Raw genomic sequence first — 21,004 nt, 5'->3', positions numbered from 1 at the left:
TACGTACATGCATACATACTTACTCAAAAAAATGTTGTTGCTTGTTAAAACTACTCATGCAAAATGAGCTGAGTCAACGCACTTTTTGAGGGTTTTCTTGGAACAAAAATTCACTTAAATTTGTTTAAAAATTTAAGTTAACTTAATAATATTTGTGTTGTGACAACATTAAGAAATTGTGTGGAACCCTGCGCTTTTTACAGTGTACATGCATGCATACATACATACAGGGCCGGAGCAAGCTGAACTGCTCTAGGCAGAGGACGATCTCGCCGCCCTCAACCCCAATGTTAAAACGAAAGTGACCGGTTGTAAAAATGAAGTGAGGTGTCGCGGACCTCTATTCTGCCGCCCTATGCGTGAATATAACTGAGGACCCGCGGGTGCTGAGGGAGGGAGGTGTTGCGGATGCTGCCCTCTCTATGCTGCCGTCCTATTCGTGGATATAACGGAGGACGCGCGGGTGCTGCTGAGGGAGGGAGGTGTGGCGGACACTGCCCTCTCTATTCTGCCGCCCTTTGCGCGAATATAACTGAGGATGCGCGGGTGTCGCGGACCTCTATTCTGTTGCCCTATGCACGAATATATCTGAGGACGCCGGTGGTGTGGGAGGTGTCGCGGACATAAGCGAGGACTAGTTTTTACCTTTGCGCGGATATAACCGAGGATGCGCGGGTGTCGCGGACCTCTATTCTGCCGCCCTATGCGCTAATATATCTGAAGATGCCGGTGGTAAGGGAGGTGTCGCGGACGCCGCCCTCTCTATACTGCCGCCCTAGGCGGCTGCCTAGGTCGCCTCTATGGACGCGCCGGCCCTGCACACATACATACTTACTGTACATACATACATACATACTGTACATAAATGCATAAAAGTTCAAACTATCATTAGCTTTAATTTCATAAAATCTCCTGTGGTGGTCACACTCCAAAAAAAGTGATAATATACATTTTATTTTTTTATAATTTAAGCTAATGACTCAGTAGTAATCAAGTTCTACTTATTGATTTGTTCTATTTATTTCCATATTTACGGTATTTATCTGCTAATAAAATTTGATAATTTGACCTTTTTAATATGTACATATTGCATTTAGGTTATACAGTTTGTAGGTTATAATATCAGACTTTTTAATGCAATGCAGATACATTTTTGTTGTTATTTTAGCCAATAAAAAACTGACTAACAACTAAACTAACGTACAAACCAACTAAATAAGTATACATTTTAAAAATTGTAACAAACATTTTTTTACAATCATTTATAAAAAATATTTACTTTTACATGTTTACTTTTTATCTAATTCAGCTTTAAATTATTCAAGTCAGGATATTTTTGTTAGAATTAATACAGAATATTTTAATATGATTTAATTTGTGCATGTCAGAATAAGTTTTTAGATTAATATATTGCCATAATAGTGAAAAAAAGAGTTTATCAATATTTTAACATTAAATTATCACAAAAGTTTAAATAAGAATATTTAAAATATTTAGAACATTTTTTAAAAATATACATACATACATACATACATATATGTATATATATATATGTATATATATATATATATATATATATATATATATATATATATATATATATATATATATATATATATATATATATATATATATATACTGTATTTTTAACCTTATACATGTCTCTGAATAGTTACACACAATTCTGTCACTTATTAACTGCAACCTTGGAACATTTTTTACCAATTACAAGATTACAAGATAAGATTACCAATAATCTTGGACCTTTACATTGCCATCCATCCAATATTTATAAGGACATTTAAAACTGTAGACTATATGTAGGCTACTCAAAAAAGACATTCTAAAATTACCCCCATTAACTATTGTTTAGTGTCTTTGTTTGACTTTCCTGCTGGGTAATCTAATAGTCATCAAACTTCAGAATTATATCCGATACTTCAAAGAATCCACAATGTGTTTATTATAGTTAAGATTTGCTCTTCCTGATAACATGTCCACTTCCGCCCACAATGAAGCACCCTTATAAGTGAACATTTAACTTTCATAATCCTTTCCTTTCCTCCCATAAACTTGCTAATTGGTGAATCTTCTCTTCATACAGTATTTTGATTTGTCCATAACTGCAATAATACTTGCATTTTTCCTTTTTTTCCCCTGTTTTTTTACATTTATTATTATGCTTTTGCTATTCAAGTCAAGATTTCAAGCTGTATTTTAACATAATTTTGTGAATTAAAAACAGCCGTTTTTCTTTAAATTAACGTTTAAAAACTGCTCACATTTACAATAAGGTTTCATTAGTTAATGTTAGTTAATGTATTCATTAACATAAACTAATAGTGAAGAATAATTGTGCAGCATTGATTATTCATAGTTTATTATAGTATAATATTAAATAACAGTATATTTACAAAAAAAAAAAAATCCATGCTTGATAACCTTAGTTAATGCACTGCAAGTTAACATAAATTAACATTGAACAAGTTTACCATTGTAAATTGTTACTGAATGATTGAAGTATAACATACAGTAGATTTATTACAAAAATCCCTATCATACACACATTATGTATGATTTGTTGCAATTTTCAGACCTGCGCAACCCAAATTTTCAACTTTTACACCCCATTGTTTAAATAGCAAATTCATTTGTTTCCACTTTGTGGACTCGTGGCTGTAAAAAAAAAAGGAGGTGCCTTGTTGGCACGTTGCAATTTTTAGGAAATGAAATAGACTGTGTGCTACTGACCAACTAAAAGCTAGTCTAAAGTCTTCAGCATATGGGGCATAAGAATAGGATGTGTGTTTGGATATAACTTTTTCGATCACTCTTAGTCTTTATTGTTTATTTATTTGTTTGCTTGAAATTAGAACTAAATAAAACCAAACCTTTTCACTTTAGTGGAGTATGTACGACACCATTTTCTTATCCGCGAAAGGAATAAAGTACGTAAACAGTAAAAGTAAAGAGAAAGTAAAGAGATGGAGAAGGCTCGTTCTTTATCCTCGCACTGCAAGAGGGTCTGTTTAACTGTTTTACTAGTAAAGTATTCAGTTTCGGTGTGTAAATAGCAAATGCACCATGGCGCTACACAGCTGACTCTTAAAGAGAATGTGAGATGATGCTCAAAACACACTCATAACTCCTTAGGAGAATAAGCACAACCCTGTTAGACCATGCATCGCAAACCGTATTTTTCTGCCTTAAAATAGCAAAACTGGATTCGGACACGCCCTTAATGCTTTTAGATTGGTAAAATTGAGGCCTTTAACAAAAAAATGCATCGTTATCATAAAATGATATCATCCCTTTTAATATGCCACAAAATTTTTACAATTGCAATATAAAGATCTTCAGAAAAGCTTATATTTTTAGATTGTTGTAATCTCTAGAGGGTTGAATACTTCTGACTGCAACAGTAAACAGTGAACGTGTGTGTGTGTGTGTATCTCATTAGACGTGCGTCAGTGACCAAAGAGCAGATGAAAGGGTGGATCTGGTTGGCTGAAAGGCAGGCGGGCAGGAAAAGGGCAGCTCTAATTGGCTAAAGAGGAAACGTGTAATGAAAGGCTATTAGACCTGCCAAGAGCTGCAGTGCAACAGAGCGCAAACAGCCCAAATTACCATTATTATTTCTCTCTCTCTTTCTCGCTGTCTCCCTCTCTCTCTTTCACACATTCCAAAACAATTCATCCATCTCTCAATTCTTCTAAAAAGCGATAGTTCACGGAAAAATTAAAATTTACTCATCCTGAACACACACATGCATGCACATACAAAATAGATATTTTATAGAATGTTGGAAAACAGCCTTCATATTAAGAAAAAAAAAAAGCATATACATGTCAGTGATCATCATTTTTCTAAAATTCACAAAAATATCTTGTTTTTTGGTCAGCAACACAACAACAAAACAAGTTGTACTTTTTTAAATCAAATTGTGTCTTGTTGAGAAACTTGTTGTCTTTACATACATGTTTCAGTTATAGGTTTTAACTGTTTTTGTGTTATCCCCCCTAAAGTGGTGTTCCAACCAAAAATTAAAATTCTGTTATTATATAAGATATAAGATTATATTATATAAGTAAGATATATTATATATATATTTTTTTATACTTGACGCGTTCATCGTTGTGATAATCTTTAAAAAAAGTTAGTGGGCAGTCATAAGAACCCCACCATAAAATCTGATGGATAAACAAAGTAAAAAGTTAACAGAATTACTTTCATATCATTAATATCATTCAAGATTTTTAAACTAATTATTTTTTTAAATTATTTTGATGATTCTAAAGATTTTTATAACCATTCAAGATTTTTTTTTAATTCAAACTTTGATGCATCACTTGCTTTTGTTCAGATCTTGGATCGTTCCACCTTTTAAAATTTATATTAAATATCAGCGGCGACAGAGCATGGGTTACTCTGCAAGTATGTAATATATATATATATATATATATATATATATATATATATATATATATATATATATATATATATATATATATATATTTATTTTCCTTTTTTATTGTGGCAAGAATAAAAGCAAAAAAATAAAATAAAAATTAAAGTACACTTACTAAAAACCTAAAAACTAAAGACTTTTTACAAAAACATTAACCCACTCAACAATTTACACATTACTGTCTGGCTAGTTTGTCCTCCACTGATATGCTAAAAAGGCAGTAATGGTCCGACATTCCTGACCATTATCACCAATAAAGTCTAGAAGAGCAGGGCATCGATATATTACAAACCTATAGGTTCTAATATTATTTTCCAGTTATCAAAGAAATAATTTGTTACTTTGTTTTAGTTTTGTAGCTATTAAATTGTTTTAAATTCAAAACTGTAATACATCAGTGTTAAACCTATAAATAGTTGAAAAACATACTCTGTAATTGTGTATTAAAACCACATGGGTCTCCACTTTTGACATGGCCTCTCTTTTTGGTTTTAGCAAACTTATGCTTCAAATTTTTCTAAACTATTACCAAACTTCCTTTCTTTCCTGTTGCAGTTTCTAGTCAAGAATTATAGGTCATCTGATTATCTTTATGATCACGCATGAGCGGATTATAAAGATGTCTGTATAGGTGTACCTGTTTCAGACAAAATCTTTTCAAAGTGATTCACATTCAACTCAAATCAAATGCGGCACAACACAAACTGTTCGCTAGATTCTCAAAACAAATGTGTGGTCTGCCAGCCAAAATCATGATGCATGCACCCAAATTGAACCTATGCAAACACATTGATGACGTCACATTTGCTGCGCATGCAATCAAACTGGCAGACGCGTCGAGTATAAACCAGGCTTAAAGCTAAATAATAACCCTCATAATATTTTTGCATTGTCAATGAGACAACCTTTTCCCCTCTCTTTTACACTACCCATAAGCTGTTCAGTATCATTGTATTCATCGTGGCTGTATTTCTTAGGTCGAAGACTACTTTTTTTTTTTCAATACTCCATGTTTACTTAGCGCTCAGTGATTTGAAAAATGTTGCCGTTCTGCCATAAGCAGTTGAAAGAGTGACCTCTAGTTTTATGAACATAAAAGAGAAGGATGAAGGCAATGGTGGTGGAGAAAAAGAGAAGGAGAGAGACTGTATTCTTTCTCTCAGTTTGACCTTCACTGTTGCTTCTCACTGAAGTTATTCATCATTTATGCGATGCGTGAAGTTCACCTTGTCAAAAGTACCCACCCAGGCGCTGGCACAAAGTGTAAGTGTATGTGTGAGAGACGATCTGCAGGTGCTTTGGAATTCATAATACAGCTCATCACAGGCTTGAGGAAATACTGCAAACTGCATTTTACATAATTATTCCAACCAGATCTCATGAGGAAACGTAACTATTTTATGTTTTGTCAGTTTAGTGGCTAATTTGTATGAATTCGTATGAGTTTAGTTGTAGGAAAGTATACGTTTTTAAAAAGGAGGTGGGCACCCCACCCCTAAAACCAATCGTCATTGGGAGATAAGCAAGTTATACTAAATTGCACGAATTAATATGAACTACTAAATCAAAGAAACAAATTGCCGTGAGAAAAGCTGTAACCACTAGCTATGTTTCCATCCACCCAACTTTCGGACATTTTGGAATACTGCATAAAAAATGCTTAATTAAAATGCAAATAAATATTAAATATGCGCTTGAAATTGTATGCACACAACTGAGTAAGATTTAAAAAAAAAATTTAGGATAAAAAAATGCACATAAACTATAATGGAAACACATTTACAGAATGTGAAAACTTAATGTGATAACAAAAAAATAAATATACAGTTCCATGTGATGACATTACCAGACAAACCAGTGAAACGGTGTGATTTGTATAGAAAGGATATATTTACATGAGACTTGATGTCATCGCACATGTATATAATATCTCTTGCAGACATAGAACTTGGATTGCCATTTCAGTCATCTGTTTGGTGTGTTCACACAAAGCTTTTTGGTTGAGTTATGATCAGAGCATTCAATGTGAGCTGACAACATAGTTGGTTTTTATCGACTTAACACCTTACTCTCTGGGATTCAGCCATGTTTGGTTATCTGAGGCAATTTTTGGAAGGTGTATGACATGAAACTTTTTACTTTTTGTTGACACATCTTGATTGTTGATCAGTCTTACATTTTGTCAACTGAGGTCTTAGGGACAAGACAAACCCAGCTGATGGTCAGGTGTTGAGCTATGTTGGTTTCTTAGCCAGCATCATACTACCAAATTAGTTCTGGTTTTGCCATTGTGAACAAGAAAACAGATTCATTTCACATGGTGTGGAGAGACAGGTCTTTTTGTGTAGGCGCAGGACACTTGCTTTTGAATCAGTCATTGCTGTCCATTTTGGTTGTGTTCACTGGCACCCTTTTGGTCCAGAAGGAACCAGATGTGAGCTAACGGGAGGCCACGACACAGTTGGATTTTTATTGGTGCTAGTTCTTTAGCACTAGCTTGGTGTGTCCTGGCCCTTACAGCGTAACATGGGAATCATGTCTGTGCAGTCTGACAAGCTACAATCATACAGGATTATTAAAAATCACACAGTGTGAGCCAGGATTCATACAACATGGAGATTTTTGAAAAGTTCTCACAGGACAAAAACACACTATTTATATCTGGAGCAACATGAAGTTGTATTAATAATAACAGTTCCCGTTTTTTTTTTGTTGTTTTGAGTCAATTATTCATTACACATTTACACGCATTTTCACGCTTATCGTGAGCCCAGAAAACTTTTCAAAATGTGTCTTTTCAGCTGTTTAGATTTGAACCTCAATGAAACGGGTGAAATGAAAGAGCCTCAAATCGAAAGCAGCCCCAAAACTCGAGCTCTTTCTGCTCTCAACACAGCTGAGTTTATCGACGCTTGAATGCCACAGGCCATATTTGCAAAATCTTAGCATTTAAGTCCAAGTGTGCTTTTTTTTAATATTTGAATGTACATGCTTCTGAATCGTAGATATTTACAAATATAAATGCTCACATACAGACACATACACAGCTTTTCGGACTGCAGCTCCAACATTATGACCCTCGATTCAGCCGCAAAATCAGCTTTTAGAAACGCCTTTTCAAATGGAAATATATTTGTCAGTCAAAGGTTTGTGTGTGTGTGAAGAGCCGGGTTAGATGTGATGGTAATCGTCTTCTCTCTCCTGTGCTTGACCTGATAAGGGTGTGGAAACCGTTCATTTCTCTCCGTCTCTCGGTGTCTCTTTAACCCAAAGCTCCTGCTTTATTCTGGATCTCATCTGCAGATTATCTTCCTCTCTCAGACTGATATTAAAATCCCTCAACTCACAAGAGATTGTATTATTATTTTTATTATTATTGTTATTATTATTATTATTGTGGAGGAAGTGTTGGATAAGTGACTCGATTTACTAATGACATTCATTTGATTTTCATTCAAATTCATTCATTTTATTTTGTTTTCTTTTTTTATTATTTTGATTTATTTTATTTTAATAATGGCTATTTATTTATTAATGGCTAAAAAAACAACTGAAATTTTCAGCATAAGATACTTTTATACCAAATATTTAAGCAAAGATCAATTGTAATAATTATACTTTTAAATCTTTATACTTCTCTTTTCCCATTTATTAAATCTATATTTTACTTTAAAACTATTTAAAATCAAATTTATTTAATATTATCACATTTTTATTTTAGATATTTTAATATACACAGGTCATTGTTTGTTGTTCAAAGTTTGGTGTTTATTTTTTTTTACATAAATATATTTATTATGCAGCGACGCAGTGGCGCAGTAGGTAGTGCTGTCATTTCACTGGGTCGCAGGTTCGAGCCTCGGCTCAGTTGCCGTTCGTGTGGGGTTTTCATGTTCTCCCTGCGTTTCCTCCGGGTGCTCCGGTTTCCCCCACAGTCCAAAGACATGCGGTACAGGTGAATTGGGTAGGCTAAATTGTTTATAGTGCATGAGTCTGTGTCTGAATGAGTGCGTGTGGATGTTTTCCAGAGATGGGTTTCGGCTGGAAGGGCATCCGCTGCATAAAAACGTGCTGGATAAGTTGGCGGTTCATTCCTCTGTGGTGACCCCGGATTAATAAAGGGACTAAGCCAACAAGAAAATGAATGAATGAATATACATATTGCTGCTTAAACACTTTTTCACTCACATATCATATTGACGTTTTATTTTCAAAAAAATTATCCGAAATATCAAATTGTAAATATATCATTTTTCAATTGTTCCAAATAAGAAAGTGTTTTGTCAATATGAAATAATTGTATTACTACTACACTTTGTATTACTTCAGTTTTTAAATTTAAATTTAATTTATAATTAATTTAGTTTTTAATAAAACATGCTAACTAAGATTATTATAAAATGCAATTAATTAATACAGTTAATACTAAAATTAAATTTAATACATTTAAATTAACATTTTAACTAAAAAGAAACTAATAAATAATAGTAAACTAAATACATAAATAAATAATAATATAATAAAATTAACACTAAAATAATACCAAAGCAAATTATCTAATGTGTTCTAAATCTACATCATTTAAAATCACTGTCGCTCACATTCTGAACATTGAAACTGCATATTGATCTTCAAATACTCTTAATTGTCTCTCTGTGTGTGATTATGAAGTGCTTTGACTGGCAGAACAGACAACAGCAGTGTTTCTCACGTCTTTCGTCCTCAACTATAACTGTTTTGACAGTCAAACGTATTCTTGTATAACTACCCGCATACATGTAGACAGAAAGATTAATACAGTAAAGATCTGTCAAACTGTGTGTTTAAGAATGCCACTGAAGTGTATTACAACAAATCTGGTATTTAATGTTTAACACAGTCGAATAGTTTCTTCTGTGTTCTCCCTTGTTTCTTTATTAAAAGACTGCTTAAGAAATATTATTGCACAGTTTTAATTTTTTGAAGCTATAGTTTTCAGATTTTTTTTCATGCAATGCAGTAGAGGTGTGAACCTACACTGGTTTCACATTTCGGTCATGATTTCCATGCCATCAATAGGTTCAATTCGATATCTCAACAATGTTTTCTATAAACAATTTGATATTTTACTTCGCAAAACCATAATTCATATCTGTAGGCAATGCTGTGGCACAGTAGGTAGTGCTGTCTCCTCACAGCATGAAGGTCGCTGGTTCGAGCCTCGGCTGGGTCAGTTGGTGTTTCTGTGTGGAGGTTTCCTCCGGGTACGGCGGTTTTTCCCCACAGCCCAAAGACATGTGGTACAGGTGAATTGAGTAGGCTAAATTGTCCGTAGTGTATGAGAGTGTATGGATGTTTCCCAGAGATGGGTTGCAGCTTTAAGGGCATCCGTTGCGTAAAACGTGCTGAATAAGTTGGCGGTTCATTCCACTGTGGCAACCCCAGATTAATAAAGGGAATAAGCCGAAAAGAAAATGAATGAATGAAGTATATCTATATTTATATATTGTTTGTAATACAATCTGTCCCTTAATACAAACAGTCAGATAAATGTACTGTACCTTTAATTTTACCTGTTAAAAGAAAACAGACTTTTTGAATGTATCAAACAAAACTAAAGTACATGCACAGAAAAGCATGAACATTTATAGCAAGCAACCAACCGTAAATATTATCCCGTTTGCTTTTTTAAAGTTGTTAAGCAAGTTCTTAAATGCCTCTAGAGTTGTTCAGCAAACAGTTAAACTGACACTTAAACGGCCATGGCGATCACAGCTGATTACATTATAGATGGCAAAGCAGTGGAGAAAACTTGCTCTGCAGACACGCTCATGTTTGGTTCCACAAGTAATGTTATTGTTGTAACAGCCAAGAGAGGATATAAAACGTTACCTCACGAACACGCCAGCAGGTCAAAGGAGACACAGAGAGCGAGGGAGAGAGTTTACAGTTTTTATTTTTGTTCCTGGCTAGGTTCTGATGTACTTCTCTGTCAATTGATTAGAGTTATATACTTTACAAAATCACATATATTACAGTAAATGGTTTTGTTTACTATAGCATGTTTTCTAGTTATTTTATGGCTATTTGATGACAATAAAATAAAATATAGGCTTTTTTATATAGCAGAAGGCTTTTGTATTGTTGTTCAGTGTGTCTGTGTTATTATCATCTCTTATGTTTGTGCGTCTCTCTCCATTTACCATTATTAATCAAATTACACCTGCTAAACTTTCTCAGCTCTCCTTTAATTCACATATTCTCTTTCATTGCGTTGCCTCTGTCCATTTTGTCCCATCTTTCTTCCTCTGTTCAGGCTTTCACTTGTTAAAACGGAACCGAAATTGAGAAAGTTGAGCGCAAGTATTGAGGCGTCAGGTTAATGAATTAATTTTTTCAATTAAGATAAAGCAGCACTTGTTCTGTTGACCCGCGGGCCGTGAAGACACATCAAAGCTGTTTTGTACTTGAGAACATGCATTCATAATGGTCATGTGTTTGATTCCTCCACTCGTCCCGACATTAGGCATTCAGATACGCTATTAAAACGAAGCTCTCCGGGCTCTTTTCGCCTCCTTAAATGAACAATTGCACCATCCCGGTTCAAAGTTTACGCTTAAATGAGCCAGAATTTACACTGCACTTTTACAGCATTGCAGTTAATTGCAAACTGAAACAACATTTTCATATGAAAACGCGCCAGTTAAATGTCATCTTTGAATATAATTAAATGTGATGTACCTTTTTGCAATATTTTCAGCAAAATCTCCTGTTATTTCATTTTGTAGCACATACTAAAATTAACAAAATGTTTATTAAAAACTCTAAACAGTGCTATTATTAATTGCTCTTATTATTAATTAACACTGGTGTACAACAATGGCCTCAAATTCCTGGAGGGCCACAGCTCTGTATTGTTTCGCTCCAAACACCTCCAACTTTCACCTCCTCAATAGTTGTTAGTTAACAGCTTAATAGTTTCTAGTTTTCAACATCTTGATTAGTTGGACCCGTTGTGTTAAATTAGACACCGGTTGTTATTTTTACACTTGTGATTTTGTTTTCAGTTATTTATGTGGTAATCAGTCAAAACCAACTTCTGGCTTTAGTGAAAAAAGGAGAAAAAAAACAACAACAACTAAATGCTGACATTTTTAAGTCATTGTTATAACATAATGACCCGTTTCCACTGAGTGGTTCGGTACGGTTTGGTACGCTTTTATGGCCGTTTTCACTGTCAAAAAGCGTGCCAAACCAAACCAAACCAAACCATAGCGTTCCTCTTTGTCGGCACCCTTTCGAAAGGGTACCAAACAGGAGAAAGGGTACCAAAAGGTGGAGCTAGATGCGCAGCTGAACGTTGATTGGTTACAGAGATATGTCATGAGCTCATGGAGCAAGACAGAATAAAAACAAAGGATCCACCATGTTTTTTAAATACAGAGCCGAGACATTACATGGAAATACTATGTGCGTATAATAACAAGCCATGGATGACCCGAGCTCAAACAAACCTTGTCGTCGTCTTAATGAACTGACACAAAAGCCGAGAAAAAAAACTGTTGTGTCCTGTTGTTGTTTTACAAGCCCATCTAAAAGTGCAAGCGGTTTTTGCTTTCTTCTGGGAGCTCACGATCGCGTCTGTATTTAATATAACTAACTTCTTGAGCAGATGATAATAATGTGTGTGTGACTATCGAAGTGTATCCGTCATCTGATCCATTCAGAAAGAAAAAGACAAACCCGAGAGTGAAGCTTGGAAAAAAGGAGAAGCCTGACAGCACACAGGAGCAAAATTGTTTTAGCAACCTGAATCATGAACAAACTGCCATGTTTATCTTTGCCTTCTTGACTATTTTGATTACTCTCTAACAGAGCTTACATGTGCTGGTGAAGAGTACAGACACAGATGAGAGGTTTTCTCTGACTGTGGGCTTTATTGCGTGTGTTTTTGAACTTAAGTACTAAATGTATGATGTGTGTAGTTTTTCTGTAAATAATAATATATCAGAGACTAAAGGGCCTGTATGTGTTCATATATGTTGCATTTATATATTTATTTAATATAATTAAAGACGTTACAGTAGGCTATTTCGCACTGTCATTGATCTGCATGCAGTTATAATCAAATCCTGTTCATGGAAAAGTTGGTAATAAACATTTATAAACAAGTATTATAAATGTTACAGCTTTACTGTAGACATTCATTCGAGCGAGCATGACGTCAACTTAAACTTTGTCATACACCACGCCCACCATATGGGTACCCTTGGCGGTGGAAACGCAAGCTTGATAAAGGTGACCCGTACTGACCTGAACTGTACCGTGCTGTACCAGTCAGTGGAAACGAGCTATAATACATCTCAATTAAAAATGATTAAAAAAAGAGATAAAATTTGACATGCAAATATATATATATATATATATTTTAATAAAATTGTACCTGTATTATTCATTACACATTTCACAAGAAATTGTACTTGAAATTTTGACTTTTAAAGTAATGATTATAGCTAAAATTATGACCAGTTTAGTTAAATCTTTCAATAGCTAACTCAAAAATATGCGAAAAAGTGTAAATTGACTTAATTTGAAAAAAAAAAAAAAACTCAAAAAATTCAACAGTGATCATAAGATAAAAAATTACTTGAAATGTTTTATTAAAAGTTGATGATTTACTGAATTAAAATATTTATTTTCACTTGCTAACTTAAAATTGACTTATTGAAAAAAAATGTCTGAAAAGTAACAACTTAAAGTAATAATACTTGTGAAATGCGAAATTTTGCCATACAAAAGTTGAATTGATGATTTAAATCAAAGTTAAGATTTACTTTAAAAGAGATCATTATAAGATAAAAGGTTGAAATGATGACATATGTATTTTGAACTCACTTTGGGACTATGAGATAACTATCTAAAACTTTGACACGCAATGATGGCTTTGAAAATTGTACTTGAAGTTTTCAATGAACTTAAACTTGACTTAGTAGAAATTCATTCATTCATTCATTCATTTTCTTGTCAGCTTAGTCCCTTTATTAATCCGGGGTCGCCACAGCGGAATGATCCACCGACTTATCCAGCAAGTTTTTAAGCAGCGTATGCCCATCCAGCATACATAAAACATATGCTGGAATAGTTGGCAGTTCATTCCGCTGTGGCGACCTCTGAAACAGAGACTAAGCTAAAGAAAAATAAATGAATAAATAATTAATATTTCCAATCTACACCGTGCATTGATTCCATTTACAGGATGTGTTAAACAGCTGCATGAACTGTTTATGTAAATAGATGTACTTTGTGTAAGTTCATTTCTTTTACAAAATTAAGTATAAATGCCAGCTTGGATGAGAAACGTTTTTATTTGCGCTTTAAAATGAAAAAGCCCCGTAAATGTAGCCTGACCCCGTGTAGTCCTTTTACAGAATAATTGTCTCTCCATAAGCATATATGTAGTTCAGAGTTGAGGAATTACCTTGAGCTGAAGGAGAGTCAGGATCATCTGAATATGCAAATTGTATATTAAGATTCCGAAGCTGCTGATGAGTCCCGAACACAAAATGCCAAGTCTGCGCTTTTTCTACTGCTATTGTTCCTCAATCAAACCCGATGCCACTTTTAATCAGGCCAGGGATCTAAATGAAACTTTTAATTAAATCTGCAATAGAGTCTACACACAGTTTCCCAAATACAGCAACTTTCTTGAAGAAAAAAAAATGAATAGCAGAATATGTCTACAGAGTTTTTTTTTTTCTGCGTAGTTACTTACTTTTGGTAGTCAATTTAACAAGTAATGTTTGTTAAAGTAAAAATAAAAAAATATTTCTCATTAAATACCCAAAAGAAAACATAAATGAAAATTGATGTGATATTTAGGTGATTTAATTGATAACTTCATAAAAGAGTTCTTTGGTGAAAAACATATAATTTAAAACAGCAGATTGATTTATTTTTGTAATGTCTAAAAGACAAATATTGTGTAATATTGCATATTAAAAAACATTATTATTATTATTATTATTATTACTGTGATTATTATAATTATTATTATTATTATTATTATTAAAATATATTATTGCATTTAACATGAAGAATATAATTTTCATAACCTTTAAAAGACATAAAACATGTTGAGAATTTATGATTTATTATTACCCTAATGAATGAATTTATGAATACAATATTATTCTTGCACAAATTTGTGGGAGGATTTAGTGGTAATTTAAAACAAACAAACAAAAAAAACTTGCTTATTTGAATCATATATCCCATAGTCCATTTATTATTAATTGACATATTTTCAAATATCAGCATCTGCTATGTCTAAGTGTTGGGGTTCTGCTCACCGTGTGGTAGCATTGCATTGCCCCCTACTGAAGACTCATCATCAGAAAAAAAAAACAGCTCTCTCTCTCTCTTTATTTCTCTCCATCATTCTTTTTTATATTATTTTCATTTCTCTTGATTTTATTCATTCTCTGATTCGTTCAAATATCTTGATATAACTCATAGACTACAGCATTAATATACAATTATTAGATGTAATTATGTATTATTTGATTATTATTAATTAAATATTTAACTCGACTGTTTTTTGTAAGGTGTTTTGGCTTTACTTAAAGCATAATATGCAAATAAGTTTATATTTAATCAAATAATGCATGATTTGCATATTAAAACAATGTTGAAAAACTTGTCAAACAAAACAGGTTTGTAATTCATAATGTAGTCAGTCAAATGTAAATCTATGGTGGAAAGCTATTAGAATTTTTTACACTATTCACCTAAAGTTTTGTATAGTTTGTTTTAATTTATGTATCTTAATTTACCATATGTGCATTGTAGATGAACACTATATATATATATATATATATATATATATATATATATATATATATATATATATATATATATATATATATATATATATATATGTGTGTGTGTGTGTGTGTGTGTGTGTGTGTGTGTGTGTGTGTGTGTGTGTGTGTGTGTGTGTGTATGTATGTGTGTATGTATGTATATATATATATGAGCAATATCACACTCATAGCAGTGTGTTATATATCGGTACTGGTGGGAGGCGTGTTTGCACGAGGCCGCAGGCCGAGTGCCTTAGTTCCCCCACCAGTGCCGATATAAAGCCATATCACACTGCTACTCCTGTGATATTGCGTTTATACAACAGTTTGACGGCATAATTGTGTATATAAAAACAAAATCAAAAATGGAGAGTCTCAAAAACCCTTTTGTATGAGGAACTACTTACGTCCACATTGGATTCAAATCATAAGCTGACAGTTAAACAGCTGAACAAGCATCTTTTACACTTTAAATCTGTAGTGTCTGCTTTTTGCTTGCTGTATGTGGGCAAAGTAATACACAGGGTAAAGAGGCTGTACGGGTGCTGATATTACTTGAATATATCACGGCTATCAGCCAATCAGATTGGAGAACCATCTGTTGTATAAATGTGTGTGTGTGTATATATATTATTACACACACACACACACACACAAACTCAGCGTCAGCACTGTTTCAGCTTTATCTTGGCTTGAAAAAATGTAAACAATTTTTTAAATTAATCTCTTAACCCACCAAAGTTTCAGTTTTTTCAGCACTGATTTGACTTTATTTATTCATTCATTCATTCATTTTCTTTTCGTCTTAGTCCCTTTATTAATCTGGGGTTGCAACAGCGGAATGAACCGCCAACTTATCCAGCATATGTATTATGCAGTGGATACCCTTTTAGCTGCAACCCATCACTGGGAAACATCTATACACACTCATTCAAACACATACACTACGGACAATTTTTTAATTCACTTGTACCACATGTCTTTGTTCTTGTGGGGGAAGCCGGAGCACCAGAAGGAAACCCACGTGAACACGGGGAGAACATGCAAACTCCACACAGAAATGCCAACTAACCCAGCCGATGCTCGAACCAGTGACCTTCTTGCTGTGAGGCGACAACACTACCCACTGAGCCACTGCGTCACCCCATTTGACTTTATTATATTTAACTAATTTTACATTCCTGAGTGACATAAACTCTGAGATGTGTTGATCTCGCCCTCATGTTCATCTGCAGTTCTCCCCATGATGGCCAACAGGGACAAACAGCAGTAAGTTTTGACATTCATCTCATAATGACACATGATAACAGCGTGAAGCTAGTGAGGGTCATGTATTGAACAGCCTTTAAAAAAAATAAAATCTTTTCACATCATGGCCTTCTGTCACCACCAGACCATAGTATAGCATAGAGGACAGAATACAACCTGTTTATCTGCTAAATTGTATAATAAATATAATAAAACAAATAAGATAGTAAATAGTTTGTGAGGTGGATACAAGGCCACATTAGATTGCATAATAATTCCAGCTTGCATTATAGAATCAAATAAAATGAAAAGTAAATAAAATGATGCATTTAATCAAATTTAACTTTACCAAGGAATTCAAAGAACTGGTAAACCTAATCACCCTTCCGCATTTCTTGCTGTGTAATTTCTTTATTCAGAGCCTCAGTGAGGGGTGTCATAAAAGTCTGTCTGTTTCGTTTCCTCAGTCGAGCTTTGTCACAATTGTGGAGTGCATGCTGGAGAAAAATCCATCTGTCCTGCTGAGGAGGATATCACCAGCCTCACTCCTGAACAGGAGCCCAATGAGCCGACACCCTGCTGCACAAAACCCAATCTAGAGCCCACCGCAGATACAGAGCTTGAGCCTGCCTCCTCTGCAGAGATCAGCCAGTTCTCCAGCTCAGTCACCACTGGACTCTGTAAGTCCCTCTGCCTACTCCTCCAGACAGTAAGCATTATTATTGGGAGTTCTAGTCACCATTTCCATGTAGTAATAAACTCAGCTGTGGACTCCACCTCAAATCACTAAACATCGACTTCATCGTGGGTCCATGCTTGATTGACTCTGTGGCTCATCATCCCAGCTGTACTACTGGCCCCTCATCTCCCTGGCTCTATCTTGGTCAGTAATTTATCAGGACTGTACGTCCACTGTGCCCTCCCTGTGCACTTTCATCCCTGTGACTCTATTAAGCTCTTCCCTCTTGCTCCACCTGTGTTCTCAGTTGTTCTTTGCCTTCTACTTCTGACTCTGTTGGGCACCTTCATTTATTAGGCTCAAACTCTGTAATTCAGAATATACTCTTCTGACTGTGGCTTGTCCCTATGTCTCTTTGGACTCTTTCTTCTATACAGCTCCACTACTGTCATTGGTCACATCAGCTTTACCTTGGTTAGTCATTTACCTTTCTCCACATTGGAGCACTACTCCTCATGCCCCGGCTCTATTGGGTTCATCCCTCCCTTAGGCTCCACATTTGTCATTAGTTGCACCAGCTTTAATTTAGGTCAATTGTTAACCTGCCTCTACCCTCAGCACTTAACTCTGCTGGCTGTGCATCATCACCCTAGATCTGTTGGGATCCTCAATCCTTCAAGCTCCACCTATATCCTTGGTCGCTCCGGCTTTACCTAGGTAAATACCATAGTTCACCTCAGGATTCTACTTCTCTTGCTGTGCCTCGTCCTTCTGGATCTGTTGGGCTCCTGTCTACCTCTTGCTTTGGCCCCTCTAGATCCACCTTGGTAAATTGTTTATCTGCCTCCACCTCAGTACCTTTCACCTCTGTACTTGGTCACTCCAGTTCTGACTAGGTTAATCACTTATCTGTGTCCATCATGTGGCTCTACCCCTGTGGCTGTGCTTCATGTCTTTGGCTCTCTTGGTCCTTTTCTTCCCTCTAGCTCTACATCAGTCCTTGTTCAAACCAGCTCCACCTTGGTCAACCTTTTTTACTTCCTCCACTTCAGGACACTACTCCTCCGACTGTCCCTCATGCCTCTTTCTTCATGATTGCTCCACCTCTGTCATTGATTGCTCTATTTTCAACTTGACCTGTTACTTATCTGCCTCTACATTAGGACACTACTCCTCAACCTCCTAGCTCTGTTGGGCTCCTCCCTCACTCTGGCTCCAGCTCTGTCCTCGATCCCTCATTGGTCCTCAATTGGTTCGAATTCATCAGATCCTTGGTTCTTCTTTGACAAGATGAGCCATCAGTTCCACCTTGGCCATCTAGACCAGTGGTGTCACCCTGGCTTTGTTGCCACATCTCTGCCTTGGGGTCCACCACTTTCACCATATCTCTGGCATTTGTTGTCCCCCATTGTGGATTTTACCACATCTATTCCATGGTTCCTCCATTACTTGACTCATCCTTGGTTTCTTGGTCTATTCCTGGCTCTTACCACCATCATCATCATCCTAATTTGCCCCATCATCTTCTGCCCTCCTCCCCTGTTTTGTGTGTCGTTCTTTATTTGGCTGTTGTTCATAGACCTTAAGTTTCAATAACCTTTTTACATTTTCTAGGAAAAAAAAAAAAAAAAAAAAAAAAAAAAAAAATATATATATATATATATATATATATATATATATATATATATATATATATATATATATATATATATAAAAAAAAAAAGAAAAAAAAAAAATATATATATATATATATATATATATATATATATATATATATATATATATATATATAATTGACACATTTTTTATATAGTGATTATTTTATACAAAATTATCAATTACTGAGCTTAAACATGGTAGCCATCGTATTACACAAAAAATTGAGTTTATTTCATTTAGCCTGCAACAAAACCTGCACAAACAATGCAAACATTGTTGTTCATCAGCGTAGAACATATACAACACCACACATCCTGGTTTCAGAACAGAAGAGCTTATATGGCACAGTAGCGTGGCATATGTGAAGTATTTAGCATGCTGTCTCAACAGAATCTGGACAGCGCCTGTAAGTCATTCCAGCAGCCGTTGGCGTTGTGCGGGCACCGGTGCTGCTTTGAGGATGTGAGTGTGCCCGCGAGGTCTTAAACGTGTCTATGAGGCACTGAGCGTGGCTCTTGGCGATCTGCGCCAGTCTGCCGTCTGGGCACTCAGGGCTTTTGGGCAAGCCTGATTGGAAAATCCTGGCGGTGGCATGGTGCCAGAGAGGGTGCCAACATGGTCATCCACGGTCCAGAGGTAAATCCACAGCGAATTCCAGCAGCAGCGAGGATCATGGTGGCAGTTGCCAACATATTCTCTCTCTTTCCTTCAGTCATTCTCTCATTTCCCTTTCCCAACTTGCTCTTTTTATCTTCCGCTTTCCTCTCCTTTCTCCTGATTTCTGTGTGTCTCTGGATCCAGTCCTGGAAATAGAGGAGCTGCTCCATTCATTTCTCATTCCTTTGCCTTAAAACATTCAGTACTTTAACCGAAGGATTGCAGGGGAAAGGATGAAAGCAGCCGCATGTATCTTTGCTTTTTTGTAATGAATTTTCTTGGAGAGTCCTGAACTGGTACGAAAGACTTCCTTTGGGATAAAATACTTAGTATTAGTTATTTTTTTCATACTTCTGCTTTTATTGTCATTTTGATGTTCAGTTAAATTAATGTTAGTGTTAATATTATTATAAAAATTTCTATTATTATTATTATTGCTGTTGTTATTAAGAAAAATTAACTGAAAATACTGAAATGTATACCGCATTCACAATTTACATGAGATTAAAATGTTTTTAAAATGGTTTTCTTAATGAAGGGCATTTGTTTGATTTAAAATACAATAAAAAATACTATTGTAAACTAATAATACACTTAATCGATCTAAAAAAAAAATGTGTGGCTGTATTAAGTTATTTTGCAAAGCTACCATTATAACACATTAGTTTATAAAGTGTTAGTAAAGCATTATTATGGCACATTTCTGCATGTCTCTGAATTGAGACCCAGCATTCTGTAATCATGTAACTCCATAAATTTCTCATTCTTTTGCCTTAAAACATTCAGCACTTTAACTGAAGTATTGCATCAAGACAGGATCAAAGAAATTGCATGTTTTTTTATCTTTATTTATTTTTTGCCACTTTTTTCTGTTTTCCATTCCTCCCTTCTCTCACATGAGACACAGTTGCTCTTCTTCAGTAGAACCATGTTCAGATGTATTTTCTTTTTTAAGTTAGTCCCAATCTGGTACGGTACATTTTTTTGGGCACAACACACATGTTATTTGTTTGGATACACTGTAAAAGAATAATTAATTTGGGATGCGTTTTTGGGTTTGTATAAGAGTTTTTTATCCAAAGACATTTTATCATTTTGTTATTATTAGTTCATAGTTTATAAGATTATAGTTTATAATTTATAAAGTTTCCAGCTTTGATATTAATTTGAATTATTATTACTATGATATTTCAAATAATGTTTGAAATCATGATATTTTTTTTGCTTTTATAATAATAAAATAATAATAATAATAATAATAATAATAATAATAATAATAATAATAATAATAATAATAATAGTAGTAGTAGTAGTAATAGTATTGATAATAATAATAATAATAATAATAATAATAATAATATTATTATTATTATGCTTATTGAAAAAAATATGATAGTGTTTTACTCACCAACATAGCACATTTATCTGTAAAATACAGTAGAAAACTTTACT

At 34.6% G+C, this 21,004-nt stretch overlaps 1 protein-coding gene across 1 annotated transcript in view; it reads left to right on the top strand.

Annotated features, from left to right (window-relative positions):
• Positions 1-21,004, top strand: part of LOC147844732 (uncharacterized) — a 731,371-nt gene that overhangs the window by 216,388 nt on the left and 493,979 nt on the right. Inside the window, exon 6 of the mRNA XM_087248271.2 lies at positions 17,025-17,237. Coding sequence (XP_087104397.2) covers positions 17,025-17,237 — 213 coding nt within the window. The remainder of the gene's footprint in view (positions 1-17,024; positions 17,238-21,004) is intronic.

The sequence above is a fragment of the Danio rerio genome, chromosome 4, assembly GCF_052040795.2.
Source record: "Danio rerio strain M-AB ecotype USA chromosome 4, GRCz13ab, whole genome shotgun sequence".
NCBI classification, from domain to species: domain Eukaryota; kingdom Metazoa; phylum Chordata; class Actinopteri; order Cypriniformes; family Danionidae; genus Danio; species Danio rerio.
The sequence above is the reverse complement of the archived record's forward strand: the minus strand, read 5'-3'. Positions and strand labels throughout refer to the sequence as shown.